Source organism: Lissotriton vulgaris, chromosome 9, assembly GCF_964263255.1.
Source record: "Lissotriton vulgaris chromosome 9, aLisVul1.2, whole genome shotgun sequence".
In the NCBI taxonomy this organism is placed as follows: domain Eukaryota; kingdom Metazoa; phylum Chordata; class Amphibia; order Caudata; family Salamandridae; genus Lissotriton; species Lissotriton vulgaris.
The window spans coordinates 654,338,170-654,360,462 of NC_141697.1; the positions used below are offsets into that span (position 1 = coordinate 654,338,170).

The following is a 22,293-nucleotide window of genomic DNA, read 5'->3' on the forward strand; positions in this document are numbered from 1 at the left end:
TCAAGCAGGATTTAGAGCCAAAGTGAGTACCATTGATCAAATTTTTCGCTTTTGTTGCCTTTACTGGAAGTATATCAAGATCAAAAAGGGACAACTATATGTCGCGTTTGTCGACTTAAGGGCGGCGTTCGATTTAGTCCCACGTAATTTACTGTGGGAAACATTAAGCCTAGTAGGGATGCCACCCACCCTGATAGCACAAATAAAAGAACTCCATAGAGGCAATTTCGCCAGAGTACGATGGGGCCCCAAAGGCGAATTAACTCCAAAAATCCCAATTGAACGTGGTGTGCGCCAGGGGTGTGTACTGGCCCCCACTTTGTTCTCACTATTCGTGAATGACATCCCTACATACTTGGAGGGATGTAAAAATGACTCCCCCAAGTTGAATGGCGAAAAAGTTACTTCCCTATTGTTTGCGGACGATACTATTTTAATCTCCCAGACAAAAAAAGGTCTCCAAGCCCTTTTAAATTCCTTTAATGATTACTGTATCAAGAAAGGATTGGAGATAAATGGGAAGAAAACAAAATGTATGGTCTTAAATCCAATTAAAACTGATAAGGGCTGTCTAACTTTGAATGGACTAAAATTGGAATCAGTCCCACACTTTGGATATTTAGGCGTAACCCTGGACTCCAATTTTACTTGGAAAGCCCAATTGGAAAAATGCAAGATGATGTTTAACCAAAACGTAAAACCCATTCTTAGGGAGCAGGGCAAAAGTACAAGCAAGGCCGTGTCCCCTGCAGTTGAACTTTTTAAATTTAAGGTCCAACCTGCAGTGCTATATGGCTCGGAAATTTGGGGCCCAGGGTCTAAAGATACTTTTAGGGTCTTGGACAATAACTTCTTGCGAAGTTTGGTCAGAGTCCCTAGAAGTACTCCGTTGGTCCCACTCCAGCTCGACCTAAACTTTTGTAGAACGGACCATCATATCATTCTACGTCCTTTACTGTTATGGATTAGGTTGTGGTGTGTACCCGAGCTGAAAGCATATAAGGATGGGTTAATAGAAATTATGGAGCTTGATATCTTTAAGGTGATACCCTGGTTTAAACATATTAAATTCTGGCTTACCTTACTAGGTTTGTCGCATTACTGGGAACATCCTGATTCACTTTCGTCCCAATCAAAAACCATGGTAAAAAAGTGTTTTTGGTCGTACATTATGGAAATGATCAAAAACGCTTCTTCAAATGGGTCACTCGTAACAAGGTTTCTTACCTTTAAAGATGATCCATCCTTCGAGACTTTCCTTGATGAAATAGAACCACCCTTAGCAAAGACCCTATTCATGAAGTTCAGATATGGAAATCTTCAGATTGGTTCAACACTAGTCCGTTGGTCTGGTGGTGTAAACTCGGAGAATAATGTAGAAGATGAACTGTGTACCATATGTGGATGTAACCAAAAAGAAAACGAATCACATATCCTCTTTTTCTGCCCAGCATATGTCCAGGCTAGAAAAAGATGGATTAAACCTATATGTTTAACATTAGGTGTAAGATCGTGTTCCCAGGCTTTAAGGATTCTTTTGTCCAATACCAGTCAACCTATTGTCTTTAGCGTAAGCAGATTTTTGCACAGTATTTTTTTCCTAAGAAGAAAGATGGGCTATAAACTGTAAAATGTGGTTATGTCAAAAATGCTGTCTAGTATTAATTGAGGGTTAATTAATGAAATTCTATCCATGTTGCCCATAAATGTTCTCACCAAGTATTATGTATGTTTTAAACATCTTGACCCAACTGCATGTAATCTTAATATCGACATGAAAATTGATTGTATTAACATAGCACGCTGTGCATTTTTTAAAAGAAATGTTTTATTGTATTGATGTATTTGTTCTTTTATGGTATTCATGCCGAAATAAAGATTGAAAGTGAAAGTGAAAGAGTTGAGTATTCAATATCAGGTGGGCTACTTAAAAATTAATTGTTTACCATAATCGTGTATAACATTTTTTTTCTCTATTACTGGTGTGTTAATAATAATGTGTGTTTTAAAAAGCAAAAAAATCGAGTTTGAAAAATGTATTTATGATGAATCATGTATTTTTTATATGAAAAACTGAAATGAAAAAAACTTAATTAAATGAAAATAAAAACTATGATAAAGTAAACACTCTTATATAATTCTGTCACCTTTCTTAATTATTTGATGTATATTGCCTATTGATACATATGACCACTGAAGGAACAATTTCCTAGAACATACATTCACTCTATATCCAATGCTTGTTGTTATGTATTCATGTCAGAACTTTGAGCTACGTTCTTGATCTTTCGCGCTCTTTGTATATTCTAAGGTTGGTCAGTTGTGTCCCTGCCTGCGCTCGCTCTCAATTGGTTTTTACTTTACACTGAAAAAACATGAAAAGTCAAACATTCTAGGTATCCTGGAAGGTGCTTCTGCCTCCAGGGCTGTACTTTGGTCGCCAACATATCACCACATCAACGCAGAGCCGCGCCGCGAGGATGTGTAGAAATCCCAGCAGCAGTGGCCCCGCCCCGCTCTGGGCCGGGCCTCTTGTTTATGATTCTGCCGGTGGAGCCGCGAGTGAGTCAGAGCAGCGGCCGCGGTCCTGGACTGAGTCAGTCCCGGGAGCCGGGCCATATCTGCGGGCGCCGGTCCCTCGGCCGCACCAGCCGCCCTCATACCCCCTCATACCCCCTCCAGGCTCTAGCAGACACGCACGGAACAGACCGTTAGGGGTCATAGCCACGACACAGGCACGTGGGCGCCGTGGCTCGGGTGTTTGCTCGCGCCACAAACTGAATGCGACCCCAGTGTGCGCGCCACCGGCACGCGCACACCCCGGCACCTGCAGCGAATGCACGGACACGCCCCACAAGCCACCCGGGAACATCAGCAGATTAGAGCCGCAATCTGACTGAAGTAAAAGGCCGCAGGGTAATCCGTTCCGTTCACTCCTTACATTTGAAGTCTACCTGGCCTCCGGTGTCACCCTTTCCTGCAGCTACAGCGCACTTACAAATACAGCGTGGCACGGGAACGCAGTCAGAATGCGCTCACGCTCCTTTATTAATCTATTAATAAATTAGCAGATACGGAATCGCGCAGCTATCTCTGTGGACTGAAATACGAATACATACCCGCACACACACCTTGGCATATAGCGCCTTGACGCGGCATCAAGCGCTCTCTGGGGTAGCGCCATGATGGTGGTGACGGGCCACCTGACTCTCCTACTGTGCTGGATCGGGCTTTGCGGTGCTGTGACCCAGAAACCACTTGAAGGTGAGTACAAGCATTTTTATTTCTGTTTTGCTGTGCCTGTCTCTTGCTGTGCTATTGCTCGAAATGACAAGCTCGCTGCTTGCTGTTAGTTTCTCGGTGGCCTGTACTGTCTATGGCCTTCATCCGTGCCACACCATTCATTATTCGAGCCATGGTCGTTATAGTGGTGAAGTCCCTGTTTTTTGCAGTTTTATTTAGCGCGAACTCGACCCGAAGGTATTGGAGCGCTTTACATGACCACCTGACATTGTTGACTCTTGTCATCAGAAGTGCCTGCCTGGGTGTGCATTTCCTGACAACGTTCAGGCACCTGCCTTCAGTTTTGTCTGTGGTTTTCACCTCGGGTGCATCTGATGGGCGTGTTGGGCTATTCCATAGTTAGTGGCTTTCTTGCGACCTGGAGGTGGCTGTCCCTAGCTCTGGTTTTCGGAGTGTTTGCCTACTCCAGGCTTTTTTCCCCAGTGGGTTTGAAATCTCTGTCTCTAGGCATGTTCTCTTGCACATTGACCCGCCTGCTCACAGTCATCAGCCCTTCACTCATAGCTCAATGTGCCCATCTACTGTTTATGTTCGTGCTGTCTGGTTAGGGTGCTCGAGTTCCGGTTGGCTTGAAGTGCCTGTGCCCAGGCTGCGGGCGGCCTGAATGGTTAAAGTGCTTGCACAGAGGCCGATGTTCTGCCGTGGTCCTCTGGTCCCCGCTGGGGATGTGTGGTTTTGACGTTCTTCTTTGTAGATAAGCTGTGGTTCTACTTTGGGTTTAAAAAGCACATTTTTGTTCCCCGAGTTATATATAGCGCAAACTTGACCCGAAGGTATCAGAGCACTTTACATGAGCACCAGGGCGCTATACAAGGGCTCATTCATTTTTTTGTTATGCACGGGACATTAAGTAATTTGCCCAGAATCACTGGATGTTGAATCACTGGATGTTGAGTGTTGTTGGCAAGACTGGAACCTGGTTCCCCAGATTTGAGGTCGACCACCCTAGCCGTTAGGCCACAATCCTCTCCGTGGTGCTCATGTGCGCTTGCACTTTCTATGCATTGGCAGCGGCTCTTGTGTGGGTTGGAAGCAGTGAAGCACCTTTGCAGGAACTGTGGCTCTTGTGTGGACTTGAAGTGCCTATGCACAGGCTGCGGTAATTTTGTGGGCTTTAAGTACTTGTGCATAGGTCTTGGTTCTCGTGATGTTATAAACTGCCTATGCATAGGTTGTGGGTTTTTTGAGAGCTTGCGGTGCCCATACATAGGCTTCGGTACTTTTATGAGTTTGAAGTGCCTGTGCACAGGCTGTGGTTCTGTGTGGGTTTGAAGTGCATATGCATAGGTTGTGGGACTTTTAAGATCCTGAAGTGCCTGTGCATAGGCTGCGGTTCTTTTGTGGGCTTGAAGTGCCTATGCGTAGGTTGTCGTTGTTGTGTGTGCTAGAATTGCCTGTGCATAGTCTGTGGTTTTATGACGGTTTGAAGTATAAGTGCTAGGCTATTGTTGATTTGTGTGATTGAAGTACCCATGCATAGGTTGAGGTTCTTTTGTGGCGTGAAGTGCCTCTGCATGGACTGAGGTTCTTTTGTAGGTTAGGTTATAATTGCCCATACATGGACTGTAGTCTTCCTTTGGTTTTGAAGTGCCCTTTAATAGGCTGTAGTTCTTTTGAGAGCACAATGTCCCCATGCATAAGCTATTGTTATTTTATGGGCTTGAAGTACATGTGCATATGCATTGGCTCTTATATGGACCTGAAATGACTATGCATACCAGGCGGCCAGACTGGCCTATAAAATCCCGAAGTAACAGTCTGCGAAACCATTACTTCGCAAACTCCACTGGCTGCCGGTTGAACAGAGGGCTGCTTTTAAGATCGGCTGCCTGACATTTAAAGCTATGTTTGGGACCTCTCCCGCTTTTCTTAAATGCCTGATCACCCTCTACTGTCCGGCAAGCAACCTACGGTCTTCTCATCGTCAGCTTTTAGTCGGCCCCCCCAATCAAACTTAAAAAATTCGTCGGCCGTAGATTTGCTCACTTGGTCCCCAAACTCTGGAACCCGCTGCCCCCCCTGCTTAAATCTTCTAACTCCCTTCTCGAATTCAGAAAACTTCTGAAAACAAGTCTCTTTACACAGTCCGGTTAGACTCCCTCCCTCGTATCTCCCAGCACCCAATCAGCGCCAGGACACTCATGGTGTCAGAGCGCTATAGAAATCCCCCTTAAGATAAGATAAGATAAGATAAGATGCATAGGCTGTGGGTTTGAAGTGCTTGTACATTAGCTGTGTCTCTCATGTGCTCTGAAAGAATCTGACCATTGACTGTCATTGACTGCAGCTCTCGTGTGGGTTTGAAGTGCCTGCACAGAAGCTTTTGCTCTTACGGGGGCTTGAGATGTTCACGTGTAGGCTGTTGTTCTTTTATAGGCTTTACATACCAGACCATAGGCTGTGATTTGTGTGTGAGCTTTTAAGTGAGTGCACGCAGGCTGTGGTTTTCTTGTGGGCTTGAAGTGTCTGTACACTGGTTGTGGGTCTCTTGTGGATTTGAAGTGTTTGTGCTTTGGCTCACATGTGGGGTTGGAGTACCTGTGCAACATTTTGTTTCTTTTTTAGAGCTTGGTTTGTCCATACACTTCTGCAGTTTTGTTGTGGGTTTGAAGTCCCCCTGTGCATAGGCTGTGGTTCTGGGTGGATTTACTGTGCCCGTGCATAGGCTGTGGTTTGCTTGAGAGTTGGAGGTGTCCGTGATTGGTTGTGGCTTTTATATGGGCTTCAAATTCACATGCATAGTTTGTGCTTAATTTGTGGTGTTGAAGTGCCTGTGAACAGGCTATGGTTCTCTTGTGGGCTTGAATTACCCGTGCATAGACTGTGGTACAAAGTGCCCTTTATAGGTTGTGGTTCGTATGTCGGTTTGAAACGCCAGTGCATAAGTTGTTGTTCATTTGAGATCTTGAGGTATCTGTGCACCGGCGATGGTTGTTTGCTAGGCTTGAAATGCCTATGCATACATTGTGGTCGTTCTGTTTGCTTGAAGTGCACAAATGGGTAGGCAGTGGTACGTGTGTCAGTTTGAAGTACCTATGCATAAGTTAAAGTGCCTGTTCACAGTCTGTTTCTTTTGAGAGGTTGAGGTTCCTGTATATAGGATGTAGTTGCTTTATGTGCTTGAAGTGCCCATGCGTAGGTATTGGTACTTGTCAGTTTGAAGTACCCATGCATAAGTTAAAGTGCCTGTTCAGTCTAAGTTTATTTTGAGAGCTTGAGGTGCCTGTACATAGGTTGTGGTTCTTTTCTAGGTTTCACATACGCCTGCATAGGCTGTAGTTACTCCGTGTGCTTGAAGTGCCTGTAGATAAGCTGTGGTTCTTTTGTGGGCTTGAAATGGTCATGCATAGGCTGTGTTGTTCTCGTGTAGGTCTGAAGTTACTGTGCATAGCTGTGATGGTTTTTCAAAAACCATGAGGTGCCCCTGCATAGGCTGTGGTCCTGCGTGGTTGAAGTGCCTGTGCAGAGGCTATGGTTCTCTTGGGGGTTTGAAACGCCAATGCATAGGTGTGGTCCCTTTGAGACCATGGGTGCCCGTGCACCTGCTGTGATTCTTTTGTGGGTTTGAAGAGCACAGGAACAGGCCGTGGTTCTTTCGTGGGTTTGAAATGGTTACGCATAGGCTGTGGTTCGTGTGAGGGTTTGAAATGGCTGTGCATAGCTGTGATGTTTTTTCAAAAAGCATGAGGTGCCCCTGCATAGGCTGTGGTTGTTCTGCGTGGTTGAAGTGCCTGTTCAGAGGCTATGGTTCTCTTGTGGGTTTGAAGCGCCAATGCATAAGTTGTGGTACTTTTGAGATCTTGAGGTGCCCGTGCCCACGCTGTGGTTCTTTTGCGGGTTTGAAGAGCGCAGGAATAGGCTGTTGTGCTTTTGGGAGTTTAAACTGGTCATGCATAAGCTATGGTTCGTGTGAGGGTTTGAAGTGGCTGTGCATAGCTGAGATTTTTTTGAAAGTGTGAGCATTTGCGTGCTTTGAATGCCGGTGCATAAGCTGCCCTTTTCGCGTGTACTTGATGTCCTTAGCCAGGGACTGATTTTCAGAAGCCGGACGTGCTTGTCCTTCGCCAGGTGTTGTTGTAGACTAGAGGCTCTGGAAAGTTGAACCTTGGAATGCATGCAGTCTGGTCATGTGGTACACACACTACAATGAAATGTGATTGGCGAAAAGCCGAGACGCAGCACAATCAGACGGGACGAGAAGAGATAGAGGTGGGGGGGGGGGGGAATGTACATCGCAGGGTAAGAGGTCGCGACAAAAGGGAAATGGAACAAGGAGCAAAGAACACTTACAAATAGATCAAAAAGAAAGGCTGTACGTAGAAAAAGACAATATAATAGGCGACCGTAGAGGGACAGTCGAAGAAAGGGCTGGGGTGGGGCGTAGCTACACTTGTGCAATAGGTGCAGTGGCACCGGTCCTAGAGGATGCGAGGACCTCTATGAAGATCAATTATTGTATTTCTTGCAAGATGGCCCCACATCAGCTGCACCACTCATCAGTGAGACCGCGAACGAGAGGTCGGAAGAGAGTTACAGGGGAAATAGTGTTTTTAGGGCTCTGGGCGTCTTGCCCACCCCAGCAGTAGTAGATACGCTTAAAGCGAAACGTGCCTGGGTCGGGTAAAAACCAAGCCCCTGGCTGGCTGTGCTATTTTACGTCTATCGGTCTGGGGGGCAGACTGGGATCAACACGGTTCACTTCGCCTGAGCTCCCGGAAGCACAGAACCACAGAAGGCTCGGAGATGAGTCTGTTTATTTTTCTTTTTAAAACGCGACTGTGCCCTCGAGCGCGTGCGAGGTCAGGTGAGCTTTGGCAGCTCCCTGGCATGCGATGTGGCATCTGCAGATCCCTCAGCATTTAATCTGAATGATTCATGCAGCAATTCATTTCAGTGCTTTGTCGGATTTTCATTCTATGATGTCAGTCCTTTGTCTGGAGGCGCTTATTTTGAAAGGAATCCCTTTCACTGAAAGTTTGTCAGTAAAGTACAGAAGGTCCAGGCGTGAACATCAAACCCAGCAAATGTTCACTTAAAAAAGACGCATTTGCAGAGCAAATGAAATGAAATGAATTTTTTTTATTGTTTCAGTTAATTAAAACCACAACAATACATTTTAAAGGAATCAACTAATGTGTTTAAAATTTCTTAATATATATGTACAATCTCTGTTAGTATATTCTATAACACTCGCCGTCTAAAACCGAGTTTGTTATTTAAAATCGAGTGAGGTGTAATAAAAATGCAGTCTGTCTAGCTTAGTTCTGAAGTTCTTGATTTTTTCCTCTTTTATGTTCCAGAGAGCTCTCTACCCGAGCTACCACAGTTGTGTTATCCTTCTGTTGACAGGGTGCCATGGTGTGTTTTAGCGCTTGGGAGTGGGCTGCAAGGAACTTTAGTAATAGGCAGTTCAATTGCGTGTCTGCTGGGTTCAAGGTTGCCATAATTGCAGATCTGCACGTTCTTATGCCCCGCTCGTTCATAGACTTTTTTTAACAGAGAGCTTCGAGCTTGAGCTAGATTCGGGCAGATGCAGACAAGATGAATAAAGTCCTCGTTGCTCCTCCTGCATAGTCTGCAGGTTTTTGGTCCATTGTGCACCCAGATTGGTTGGTCCATAATCGATGGAAATTTCCCCAAACGGAGTCCCATTAATTTCTGTTTTCTGTGAGCTGGAAATGTAATTGTTAAGTATGGGGCTGCCACAAGTGTTTTGTAATTTGATATGACCATCCATGCGTGTTTTCTGGTGGTAAACGTGGCTTTATCAAGTAAGAGAGAGTGTAATTTTGTCGCTTGTTTATAGCCTGTTTGAACGCCGGGTAAGGCAGGTTAAGTTCCCAGAGTTTTCTTGTTCCAGTCTCAGTTATGGAGTTTTCAAGATACTGGTTGTATGGGGATTTAGGGCCCGATGTAGGTAGCCCTTTACCGATCCGAATCGGCCGAAAATACCGATTTTTGGCCGTTTCCGATCGGTAAAGGGCTACCGAGATGTAGGGGCACATTTTCGGTAAATTTACCGAATCGGTATCATTACCGAATCGGTATATTTACCGATTCGGTAATATGTACCGAATCGGTAAAATAATTACCGATTCGGTAATATTTACCGATTCGTTAAAATTACTGAAAAAGCAATGTAGGTAGAAAATTTACCTTTGGCACATGGCTTACAGAATCGTTATTTTACCATGGAATACAAATCCATGGTGAAATACCGATTCCTGTGTACATGCACATCTGTGCATTTACACATGTGCCATGTGACAGACAGACGTGCCCTTAGGGCATGTCTGTGTGCCACATTGCACACATGCCTGTTTTGGGGGTGCTAGAGGGTGTCAAAGTGACACCCCCTGCACCCTTGAGAATTCTTTAATTACCGATTCGGTAAATACCGAATCGGTAATGCCTAATCATTCCTATGGGCTTCAAAGCCCATAGGAATGAATGGGCATTACCGATTCGGTATTTACCGAATCGGTAATTAAAGAATTGTTAAGGATTCGGTAACGAATCCAGATGTTGGGACCTACATCCCATTTACCGATTTTGAAATACCGAATCGGTAAGATTCGGTATTTCTAAATCGGTAAATGGGATTTACCTACATCGGGCCCTATGTGTCAGATCTAATTTCTTCCCATAGTGCTTGGTGCAATTCCGAGGTTGACGTGTTCTGTTTTACTGTATACCAGTACTTAATACTTGCATACTTTCTTCCCACTGTTTCATTTACTGTTCCAAATCCTAACCTTGTCTGAGCTGGTGAGGCTCCCTGTTGTATTTGGAAGGTAGATTTGAAGATGGCTGCCTGCATTTTGTTAAGCAGATCCGCATCTTTCCCATGCAATCCTACACTGCCGTATGACAGGGTTGGTAGAACTTTTGCTTTTATTGTTGCCAGTAGAGGTTTATATGATGGCCCTGTGAGCTTTTTGGCCAAAGATCTAAAAGCAAATGAGAGTGAATTTGATCTCTGAGTGATGTACGACATTTGCTGCTGATGGCTTTGTCGATTATCGAAGTAGAAGCCCAAGTACTTGAAGTTGGACATGGCCTCTAGCTTTGTTCCCTCCAGGTAGATGTATGTACTAGCTGTCCGCCGCATGGTGATAAGCATTGTTTTTGTTTTTGTTGTGTTTATCTCCAGGTTGTTATTTGTTATAAATTCTGCCAGCCCTACTAGTAACCTTTGAATGCCAATCTTCGTTAGGTTCAACAATACCACGTCGTCTGCATAGGATAGATGGGTTAGAGGAAGGGAGCCAAGTTTAGGTGGATGGGATCTTATTTAGACTTGATGTTAGGTCTGCCATAAAAAGGTTAAAAAGATGGGGGCTAGGACACAGCCCTGCTTGAGGCCTTTGCTGGTATTGATTTTTCTTGAGAGCCGTGTTCCACTCCCCAATTTAACTTCCATCCAAGTATTGGAGTAAAGGAGTAAGATCCCTCTCAGGATTTTGTCCGGAATGTTCCAGCTGCGCAATTTCCTCCATAAGATGTTCCGATCCACACTATCGAATGCTGCCTTTAAGTCAATAAAACATAGATGAAGAGGCTGTTTTCTCCGAAGATATTTGTCGGCTAGCACTGAGAGAGACATAATGTTAGTTAGTGTCCCAGTTCCTTTCCTGAAGCCTGTTTGGTTCAGTGGTATTCTCTTTGTGACGTCGGACCAATTTATTAGATCTTCCAGGACGAGGGATGCAAAGTACTTCGCCTCCACATCTAGGAGGGCAATCAGTCTGTAATTAGCTGGGGATGTTCTGTCTCCTCCTTTAAAGATGGGTGAAATTATGGAGCCCTTCCAACTGGATGGTATTTGGTTTTCGCCTATTATTTCTTCAAATAATATTTTTAATTTTCTGCTCCAAAAGTCCGGATCAGTTTTGTAAACTATTGGAGGGATCCCATTCGGCCCTGGTGCTCCGTTGCCACGTGACTTCCTTATGATTCTTCTTATGTCCTCTTCGCTGTACCATGTTTGTTTGACCTTATTTGTTGCGTCCTTCTTCTCCCATAGGCTACCCACGTCGCGGGAAAGCCTGGGAGTGACGCTTCCTTCTTTTCTTTTTTGGGACACTTCATTGGTAGTTTGTTGGATTGCTCCTGGGTTGTGCTGGTCGAGTGTTATCTTCCTCTCTGTTATTAACGCAACCCAGTCCGCTTCTTGGACATTGGATGATGTTGGATTTGAAGGGTGATTTAAGCTGTTGATAATCCTCCAAAATGTGTTCGAGTTGGTGTTCTTGGCGGAGCAGAGTAGTTTTGCCCAGAGGTCATCTTTCAGAGATCTTTTGTATTCCCACATTTTCTTTTTATATTCTTTCTTGAGGTTTTGTCTTTGGATCCAGTCTTTGGACGATGTAGTTGTCTTTTTTAGTGCTCTGGCGTTTCTCCTTATCTCTATTTTGAGTTTTACCAGGTTCTTTGGCAGAGAATTTTTGTTAGTGGGAGGATGTGGTTTTTTTGGGGCGGACGTTGTTGCTATTAACTTTCCCGTAAAGCTCTCCCATTTTTGTATTTGGGTACCTGTTGTTACCTCACTTTCTATTTTTAGTCTCTGCACATTTGCCTGCAGTACGTCGATGTTGGCCGTTGTCCAGTTAAGTCGTTTCAAGTTAGTGGTCACAATGTTATCTCCACTATGTTGCAACTATGGTATTTAGTTAGTTTTAAATTGAAATAAGTGTGCTGATATGAGTGATCGCTTTTTGAGGTGTATTCTATTGAAAATTGCTGGACAAATGGCAATAGAGGAAGAGAGACTGCTGTGTAATCTAGCCTTGAGGCCGTCAAGGTTCCTAGGTGGGTGTGCTGCGGCGGATCGTCACCTTTGATTTTCCCGTTAAGGAACCGCAGCCCGAGGAATTCCAGGCTTGTTACCAGTTTTCGCCCAATTGGATCGGATCGCTCTGTTTGCAGCTGAGTTTGGGTTTTGACATTCCAAAATTCGTTGTCAGCTGCTATTATCTCATCATCCTCAGGCGTATAGATTAAGTTTGAATTAAAATCACCTGTTACAATGATTTCCCAGGATGGGTTATTGTTTCGAGTATCCATGATTATGGATACTAGCTAATCCAATGCGACTTGTTTCTCTTTTACATTTGGGGTGCGTAGAAGTTAACAAGTAGTACAGGGGATGGTCTGACTGGTATTGATAGTTTTATCAATTGCATGTTTGGCCCATATGGGGCTATTTGTTCTGAGTTGATCTTGATGTCCGAAGCAATATAAACTGATAAACCCCCTTTTGGTCGACCAAAGTTGAATTTTTTCCGTGCTGGTATATTATAATGAGTGTACCCGACAAGAGGTAGCTCCTCCAATGCCCATGTTTCTTGGAGGGCAATTATGTCGCATGCTGTCCAGTTGTGGGGTGGCAAGCCGTCTTCCATCCATTTCCTGGATCCGGCTATGTTCCAGAACAATAGGTGGAGAATTTCATGGGTACTATCCTTTTGAGGTTTTTTAGGAGGTCAATTATTTTTCTGTTTATTTAAAGTGTCTGTTAGCCAGCGACAGTAGGCTGCGTCATCCTTGGGGTTTGTTTGGTTGCCTGTTGTGGTTAGGGAGAGCAAAATATATTCCTTTTAGCTCCTGACAAACAAGTTAATGTAACTATGCAGAATAATTTGAAGATTGCTGAAAATCTTCTTTTGTGGTATCGGTGTGTTAGCGGCCTCCCCACTGCTCTTAATAAAAACACAATGTTATTTTATTTTTCCTACCGAAGCAGGTTTATGGGGCGGGCGGGATTGGGCTGTCATCGCAGCCAGCAGGGGAGGAGTGGTTGGGGTACTTAAGTGCGTTTGACAGTTTGGCTGGCCGTTATGGGCCGGCCAGACCGCCATGCGCACTTAGCATGTCCACTGGCATAACGATAACTGAGGGGGCCTCCCTGCACGGAACTTAGAGGGGCCCCCTCCGAGCTCAATCAGGAGCTCTCCGGCCAGAGGGCAGTGCCGAGGGGGCCTCCTGGAGCTTGGGGGCCCACCGCACCGCGGGGGATGCGGGGGGCCTGTGTTACGCCCATGAGCATGTGCCATACCTGGCTGTATTACGCAGCCTGGGTGTAGAACATGCACAGGCTCCCACTGCCTGTCTGAGCGCTGAACCTTGACGCTCAGACCAATCACAATGCTGATGTCATGCTGGTGACAGCAGCGTTGTGATTGACTTTGTGGAACCTGTGTGTGCTTCCTGCAGGAACAGAAGAGGACGGAAGCGAAGAGGACAGAAGCGAGGCGGCAGCCAGGTAAGTCCCTTTTATTTAATTTTCTGCCCTCCGCCTCACCCGTACTACTCGGTGGCAGCCGCCACTGGTGTGTTTAATGTACTTAACTATCAACGTGGGAGCCTTTGCTGTGTGTAAAACATGAAGTAGATTTAGCTTTTGTAGTTATCATTCTTTGGATTTCCAAAGGACTCAGAGCTGGAACAAAAGCATTAAAGGGTACTGTGCTGTCCATCAACACAGCAACACCACAACACTAACACACTAACACCACAGTTGACAAGTCATTAACCCAAACCCGTCCCCCAGTCCCAGTACATGCTACGTGAGGGGGTCCTCATGTAGTATTGACTGGGATGGGGAAGACTAAGGTCTCGGGCAATGAATATCACCGATAAGTAGTGTATTCAATGTTTTCAATCTGATCTGGAATAACAATATCTATAAATCGTCAAAAGATAATGAATTCTTCCAGTTCCACAATTACAAGTTTGTTGGAATGGATGTGCTACGTATTGCATATTATTGAAAACAATAACCTGGGGTATGTTTTTTTTTTGGGTTGTGATGAATAGTACCATTTACAAGTTTTTGGGGCATAACATACAGATTTTGGTGCTTACCTCATCAAAATCCGTACATTTTTCCACCAATTGAATCCCAGCTGCCTTGACTGGCCAAAATTTAACAAAGATTGAGCTATTTAATGAAACCCAGTAATTGTAGACTGCAGTAAATTTGAAATTCTGATCCCTGAGCAAACAGGGGTTTAAGCAGGGGTTGGAAAATTCCAACTAACTCGTAATCCAGGCCTTTGTCTTTATTATATTGCATTAACCCGTAGAAAAGTAAAAACATTTTGCCAGCACATTTAGTTCCAAAGTAGTATGTACCAGGAAATTTATCAGTGGTCACTATTCCACAGCTTATTTATTTAGGGGTCCAATCAGTGGTGTAACTAGTTTGCCATGGGCCCTAGTGCAAGCAAAGTGACTGGGCCACCTTGCTAGGGTGACATCTCTGGCTGTTAGCTGCCCTGACACTCTTTAACCTAGTTCGACATGGTCTGCATCTGCCGTATCAAAACTCAGTATCATTCCCATACACACAGCATTGTATTTCCTCTCCCTGAGCTACATTTCTGCAAGGCAAAGTCATAACCCTAAAAACCATTACCAAAGCCAATTGGTTGGGCCCTTGTAAAGTGCATGTACACAAAGACACAACATGCACAACATGCACAGACCCAACATTCACATTGCTACCCTCACATAGGCACATCCCTCATGCTGCACTCATGCAGGCATATATCTCGCTCTGCGCTCTCACAGCACAACTTTCAACCTGTAGACCACTTACCCTGCGCTCGTAAAAGATGATGTTAATCTTGAATTCACACAGGCGCACCCCTCACAATGCACTCACAAAACATGCTGATTATCCTCCACTCACATAACACTGCTCAAATGCGGGTACACTGTTCACTACGAAGGAACAGAGTTGGGACAGAGGGTGGCATAGGAGGCACAGGTTGAGTATCTGGTGCATTGGTCCACCAGTGCAATTCAAAGCTTTTGAGGTAAGCTACACTGAAGCCTGAATATCTTCTGAAGTTATTCATCTCTCATCAGCCCCACTTGAACCCAAATTGCAGACTATATGAGTCTGATCTTTGTGGACTTTTACAAGGAAGAGTCTTGGGTTAAAAAAAATCCCACTTGAATTCTAAAAAACAAGGTGGTGGTTTGCTTTGTAGTGCAAGCATAAGCTAAACAAAACAAACATAGAAATACAAAAGGAAAAATATGCCAACTTAATGTGAAGGACATGCACTTCAATTAAAAAAAAGTAAAACATAAATATTCCCACTGGTCTGTCATCTTAAAACGTTAAAAAATGACGGATCATTGAAAAACCAGTTTCAAGATGGTGGCATGGTTTCGAGGCTTGCAGCAGCGATGTATGGCACAAGGCATAGGACAGTTGTGGTCCACTGGCACTGGCAGAGGAGCCCCTGGTACTCTTATTACTCAATTGGCACTATTCTGCAGTTGCAGTTGAGCTGGTGGATGAACTAAAGGAAATTACTCCTGAGACTGGACTCCTTTGGATGTAGAGTAACACCGAGAATGCAGGGAAAATACTGTTTCTCAGATGACATGACCTCCTAAAAAAACAGACTAGAATGTCGCTCTGTATAAAATAAGAATATAGTCCATCTATAGGGTGCACATGACAACTGACTGATAGGTCACTAATGGTATTTTCATCGGGTCAGTGGGCGGGTGCATGAATGTTTCTAACTTCATGTTTAATTTTTAATAAATGCCTCTCAATGCAGTGATATAATCTTATCCGCTTAGGTGAAAAGCTTGTGAAATAAATATTTTTGAATTTTGAAGACACTTTAGCATATTTTTACTAACAGTTTTGTTAATATTTGATGCAGAATTTCCTTGCCATATGTTCCCGTGGCGTAGCTGGTGCCTGGGCTTTTAGAGCCAAGACAGACTCTTGTGCTGACATTCCGTGTTAATTTGCTGGCTCACCCACCTCTACTACATTGTATAACAGTTACTCAAATTTCCCCTCTTTTAGGGGCCAATTACGATGGCGAGCGGACTTGAGTCCGCCTGCCATTGTGGCGGGATCGGGACCGACCGCCTGTAATGCGGCTGTCCCGCACCCCCAATTACGATGCGACGGCCACTGCAGCGGTCGCGTCCAGCTATTTAACATTGCAGCGGGTGCTGCTGGCTGCAGCACCCGCTGCAATGTTAAATGGCTATGTTGTGCATTTCCCTGCACAACGTGGCAGGCACTGCGTGGTGCCTGCCACCTTGAGCATTGAAATGGGGTAGCATGGGTACCCCCTCAGTGTACAACTGGCTCCCTCAAAACAGAGCCACCCAAATCCAGCGTCCGCCAGCCTTTCCATAGTGGCTCCACCGCCATGGAAAGGCTGGCTAACGCTGGCATTGTGATCAGGGGAGCGGTGTCTGCTAGGGACCGCCACCATATCCCGGGTCTGATCCACTCCACGGAAGCATGGCTGGCGGTCTTTTTGCGCCCGCAACGCTTGCAGAATTATTCCCCTGCCATCCTAATGTAGCGAGGGGAAATGGGAGTCAGATGGCGGAGGGACTGCCACCGCTGGCCCGGCGGTGGCGGTCTCTTCACTGACATAATGACCCCCTTAGTATCCTGCTCTGAGAATCAGCATCTTCTTTTCTGAGATTCTGACAGTTCCCATGGGTCATAGAAGGATAACACCAAGACTGGACTGTCCTATCAAGCACTTGGTTTTTAGGTGGGCTTTGAAGACGTGGGTCGGCTTCTCTGTTGGTGGGGGCCAGTTTTGTTGTTGGCAATTGGCTGGCAACGTACCTACTTGCAGCGCTTCTACATAAACAGTACTAATACAACCAGTTTAAAAGTTCGCTTTAAGCACGCTTTAAAATCATTTGTTTTTCCATTGTTTATTTAGTAGCGATGGAAGTAAGAATATGGCTTGCAGCAACAAAACTGGCCCCCATGGCAGGAAACAACCCCCACCCTGCTAGCCCACCCAATCGTCCAGTAGATAATTCGACCCTGGGCAACCATTCCTACTTCTGGTTCTAATAAGGAAGAATTGTGCATTTGCGACCCAAAGAAGGTGTTTTAAAGTTAGCTGTTCATTTGTATAGCATAAAATGAAACAAACAATGCTCAAATATCTTATTTTCCCAGCACTCTGCCCTGAGTAAGCCTGTGTTGTTTTACTAACCCCCGTCATCTGCCTTCTTTCAGGTTGAATGCAGTGATTACTGTGACTGTCTTCTGAAGTCACGCAGCAGCATGAACATAACTTGTTCATTGAAAATGGCACATTCTGCATTTACAAAAGTAAGCATGCGTAAGCATACTGTTATGGCTGGATTTTCCGTTGAAATGGGATCAGCCCCCAGGGGCCCCTATGACCCAGCCAAAACGTACTCACCTTCCCTCCTTAGACAGTATTCACAATGGATAGATGTACGGATATATATATATATAGGTCGTACCTAAGGATGGGGAATATACATAGATTTTCTACAATATCTTATTCACATCAGTTGGTCTCGCGGCCACCCCGACCCAGACCGGTCTACCCTAGGGCAGATCTGACACACAATCCGGTGCGTCTACACATGGGCCTGCAGAACCCAATGCTCCCTTTTCCAAACTGTTCGCAATCCTGCGAAACTACACGCCAGTGTCCTTCCTGGCGTTCTCACTTATTCAAGCCACAATCCTGTGGGTATAGGCGTTGGTCGCCCACCCAACGTTCTCACTAACGCCGCATATCAACGACGACCACATTCCTATGAACCATTATCAGGACAATATCTCAGTTACCTACTCGGGATGAAACTATAATAATGACTTTTGATACGGTTCCCAAATTATATGGTGTACCTCCTATTCTTGGCATCAAAGGTCCACTCACTCCCTCTTTGTTCGATCACTATTTACCTGATCGGGATTTCACATCCGCTCACATAAACAACGTTCAACTAGGAGATGCATTTACCAAGATTGAACATGAACACGAGGCACACGATAATTCCATAAGAATTAGGATATTTATTAACAGTAGACACCAATCACATTACTATGCAACATAACTTCTGCAAAGAAAAGGTAAAGATTAGAGTGCACGTTCTATGAACAATGGACGGACATCACCTGGTTAATATGAAGTCTGGGCTCGGCAGTCATCTAGGTTCCCTTCTCGTCTCTGTGTCCTGGCTCGCCTTGCAGTCACACCCCAGCCGTCACAAGTACACGTCTGCACCGCTAGGCTCAACCTCGTCTGCTTCCCTCCAGGGCACCGGAACCTTGCTGGTTATTAGCTACCGTCTCTCTCTCTCTCTCTCTGTATCAGTGCGCTCCGCGCTAATTCTCCGTCAGTCTTTCTCAGAGAGTTTCGGTCTTAAATCTTTCTAGGACTTCAAAGATGGCGACTGTCCGCCATGAGATAATTAATGGCAGAGATGCTAACGGCTAGATGCCGCCTACGGACTAACTCAAAACTGACTAACACCTTCGCTAATATCAAAGCCCGTTCCTTCATGGAAAGCTACGGCCAGTAACCTGCCGCCCACCAAATTCTTGTACCTCCCCGTACCAAGGACACGTTCCCAGCCGGCCGGCCTGAAGTTGTGTCTTCGGTGTGGAGAAAAATACATTCCTTCGATAAGGGTCAGCCTGAACCGGTTCTCTCCAAGCGAACAACAGCTTGAAACTAAAACATTACACTTCACCTAGAAAGCCTTCTCGAGCTACCAGGCAGAAAGCAAAATGGAGTCTGTCTCGTTTAAGGCCTACGGAGACCACAATATGCATAACTCCATGGAAAATATCCTAGCATGTTAGCAAATGGGCAAATCATGACTAATACTTATATATCTTTCCCCTAACTTAAATTCATAAGCCCTACATTAAGGAAAGTGACACGAAAATGCCCTAATATATGAAAGACAGGGGCCCTGTCTATAGTCCTAACCCCTATGCTATGGGGGTGATAGGCTGGAGTCACTCTCCATCATTCTCCCTCTCCAAAGAGCCAGCAGAAGGGCAGCCATTACATTACACCCCTTGACTCCAGTCTATTAACCACAAACTAAATAGAACTAACATCAGTAGAAGAATAATAGGAAACAAAATTAACTGATCTATGTCTCTTACTAAGTCTAAAAAATTGGAGCAAGGAAGGGATGCACTGAATAAAGCAACAAATAGCTATCAAGACACAAATAGCGACAATAACTCCCTCTAAAATCTGTCGTAAGGAATGCAAGTCAGGCAACCAATTAAAAAGCCAGTCAAAGAAACCCTGATCTATATGTTGTCTAATTTCTGCAGTCAAGTCGTGGAGTTTGTCAATATGGGATTGGATAGCTTTAGAATGGTCAGACAAATTAAAACAGCACAGACCTTCAAAATCAGAACATTCGTGTCCATGTTTTAACAAAAGATAATCAATAGCAGCTCTATTCTGCAAAATAGCTCTACGTTCACCTTGGGCATCTAATAAAAGGTCAGACAAAACAGTAGATGTCTGATTGATAGACTTAACCATCCAGCAGGCCATTTTGCCGATTGTCTTGGCATTATAAACGGCCAATGCGGGCACTCCAATAATAGAAAAAGCTAAACCAAGGTATTCTGATCTAGAATAGAGGTGAACAGAGGAATCACAATCTTCATGCAATGACATTGAATCACGTACAATACGGGAATGTGAAGTAGGATGTGAGGAAAACATTAGCAAACTCAATCTAGTGATGGCACATGGGCCACCAGAAATATTCGCAGGAATATAGGGCCAAGATGAATTCCCGCAGGAAAATAGCCATCCAGCTGGCAGTAACATTGAACGATAATGGCTAGGGGCGACTAATAAACGTTTACAAGTCATATTGTTCTTTACAGAAAGACATGAATTCGGAAGTCTCTTTAAACACAGCAATCGTTGATGAGCTGAAAAAGAAGTAGCGGCCTGAAGCTTCAATTTCAAACATTCGGTAATAGCCTTAGGGTCACACGTCATAATAAAGCATAGATCTCCAGGGGTAATATTAAAAGTAGTTATTCGGGAATGAATAGCAATATCAAGGTCTGGAAGAGCAGTACATGAGGGGCAAAATTCATGGGCCGCGAAGTCGCCTAGAATAACATTAGGTCGGGCATTTGAGATATTAAAAATATGTCGCAAAGTCTCGGTAGATGCAGGGACAGCAACCAAACAGGTCGCTAAAATGTCAGTGACTGATTTCATTGGGGTAAGACAGAAATGCGGAGAGTTCGTCACTCGCTTTGCGAGTGTAATCCAAAAATTGGAAGAAGATGCCCACGCGGACCGTGGGGCTCGGATTATCCCATCAACCGGCGTCGGTGGATCCTCTCCTCTCCCGGCGTAGCAGGCCAAAAGGAGTCAAGCGCCGACACATCCTGCAGCAGCAGTCCAGAGAATGATCTGAAAGAATACAAACACAGGCCTTAATCATTCTCGTAAGTAACATTTATCAGCTGGGACAGCTTCCCAGCCATCTTTCCCTGGCTTCATCACCAAAACGGTGTTGTCATGACCGGTCGCAATAATATCAGCCTGTTCAGGAGGATTTTTAGGCGATTGCACCCATATCTTAGCTCCAGGAAGATCAGACGATCCGAAGCCTTTTTGTCCTCGCACAGTTAGCAACGTTGGGGCAGAGCCTTTTTTTATCTCACCACTGAAGACAGGCATAATCAATAACTGAGCAACGCGGTCAGACTTCTTTATGAACAAATCCGACTCACTGCTATTAAGCAGGAGAACCTTAATCTCTCCCTGATAATCACTGTCAATTACTCCTCCGAGCACTTGTACACCTTTCAGGGCCAGGCCTGATCTAGGAGCAATTAATCCAAAGCTACCGGCAGGTATACAGACACCAATGCCAGTTTCAACAATTATTCGATCCTTTCCTGGAAATTTAGCATCATTTAAAGCATGCAGGTCGAGGCCTGCGGAACCTGGGGTTGCTCTACATGGAGCCAAAGCACCGGGGGTAATTTCCCAATACATGACAGTGTTCGATAAAGAATTAGGTTTCACATCAACACTTGGAGGAAACAAACGCATTAAAGGAGATTCAGCATGTAACAAAGGGCGATTATTCAGAATCAATAAAGCTTGAAGCAGGACATCTCTCCACTGGCTGTAACGGTCATCAGTCAACTTGCGCAACTGTTCTTTCAACAAACCATTCATCCTCTCAATCAGTCCTGAAGCCTGTGGGTAATATGGAATATGAAACACCCAATCAATATTATTTTCCGCACAGAATTCCTGCACCAATCTTCCACGAAAGTGGGATGCATTGTCTGATTGAATTTGGAATGGGACACCATAGTACAGAATAATTAGCTCCAGGGTTTTAATGGTATTCACTTGGGTAGCGTTCTTACAAGGGAAAGCGACCAAAAGGCCACTATAAGTGTCAACCACAGTACAAATATATTGACAATTTCTGCTCATAGGGAGCGGACCAATATAGTCAATCTGCCAAATTTGGGCGGGCAATTTACCTCGATGTAAGTGACCTCGAACAATCTGAGGCACCTCTTTTTTTCTAGAATGCTGACAAATGGGACAATGTAGAATGACATCTTTTATTAAAGAAAAAGGAATATGAATTCCTCTATCGACAGCCCACCTGCTAGTGGCTTTCTCTCCAAAATGTCCTGCTTTCTGATGGGCCCACTTCGCCAATCCCGCCAAATCAGAATCCTGCATGTCCACCACTGCCTCAGCAATTTTAGACTTTTCATCTGCAATGTTATGGAAAAATTTGTCAAGGGAGTCAATTGGAGTGTGAGCATCCACGTGAAAGATTGTTACAGTGCTCTGCGGGAGCAGCTCCCAAATTTCTTGCCACAATTCCTTTCCCCACAACTCTTTTGAAAACTGAACTGTTCCTGACATTCGGGGGCAATCGGTATCGAAAAGAAAGCATTAGCAATATCAATTGAAGCATACCACGTACCTGGATGCTTTTGAATTCTCTGAATTAGCGTGACAATGTCGGGCACTGCAACAGTCAATTTAGGTGTGTTTTTATTCAATTCTCGATAATCAACAGTCATGCGCCAAGAATTGTCACTTTTGCGCACGGGCCAAACGGGATTATTCCAAGCAGATGTGACCGGAGTAACGACTCCCGCGTCAACCAAATCCT

The 22,293-nt window shown here is 44.7% G+C and overlaps 1 protein-coding gene across 1 annotated transcript in view; it reads left to right on the plus strand.

The window, feature by feature from the left end:
* The first annotated feature begins 2,555 nt into the window (after positions 1-2,555).
* Positions 2,556-22,293, plus strand: part of LOC147692051 (ephrin type-A receptor 7-like) — a 228,622-nt gene continuing 208,884 nt past the window's right edge. Inside the window, exons 1-2 of the mRNA XM_086938359.1 lie at positions 2,556-2,723; positions 3,007-3,264. Coding sequence (XP_086794485.1) covers positions 3,183-3,264 — 82 coding nt within the window. The 5' untranslated portion in view covers positions 2,556-2,723; positions 3,007-3,182. The remainder of the gene's footprint in view (positions 2,724-3,006; positions 3,265-22,293) is intronic.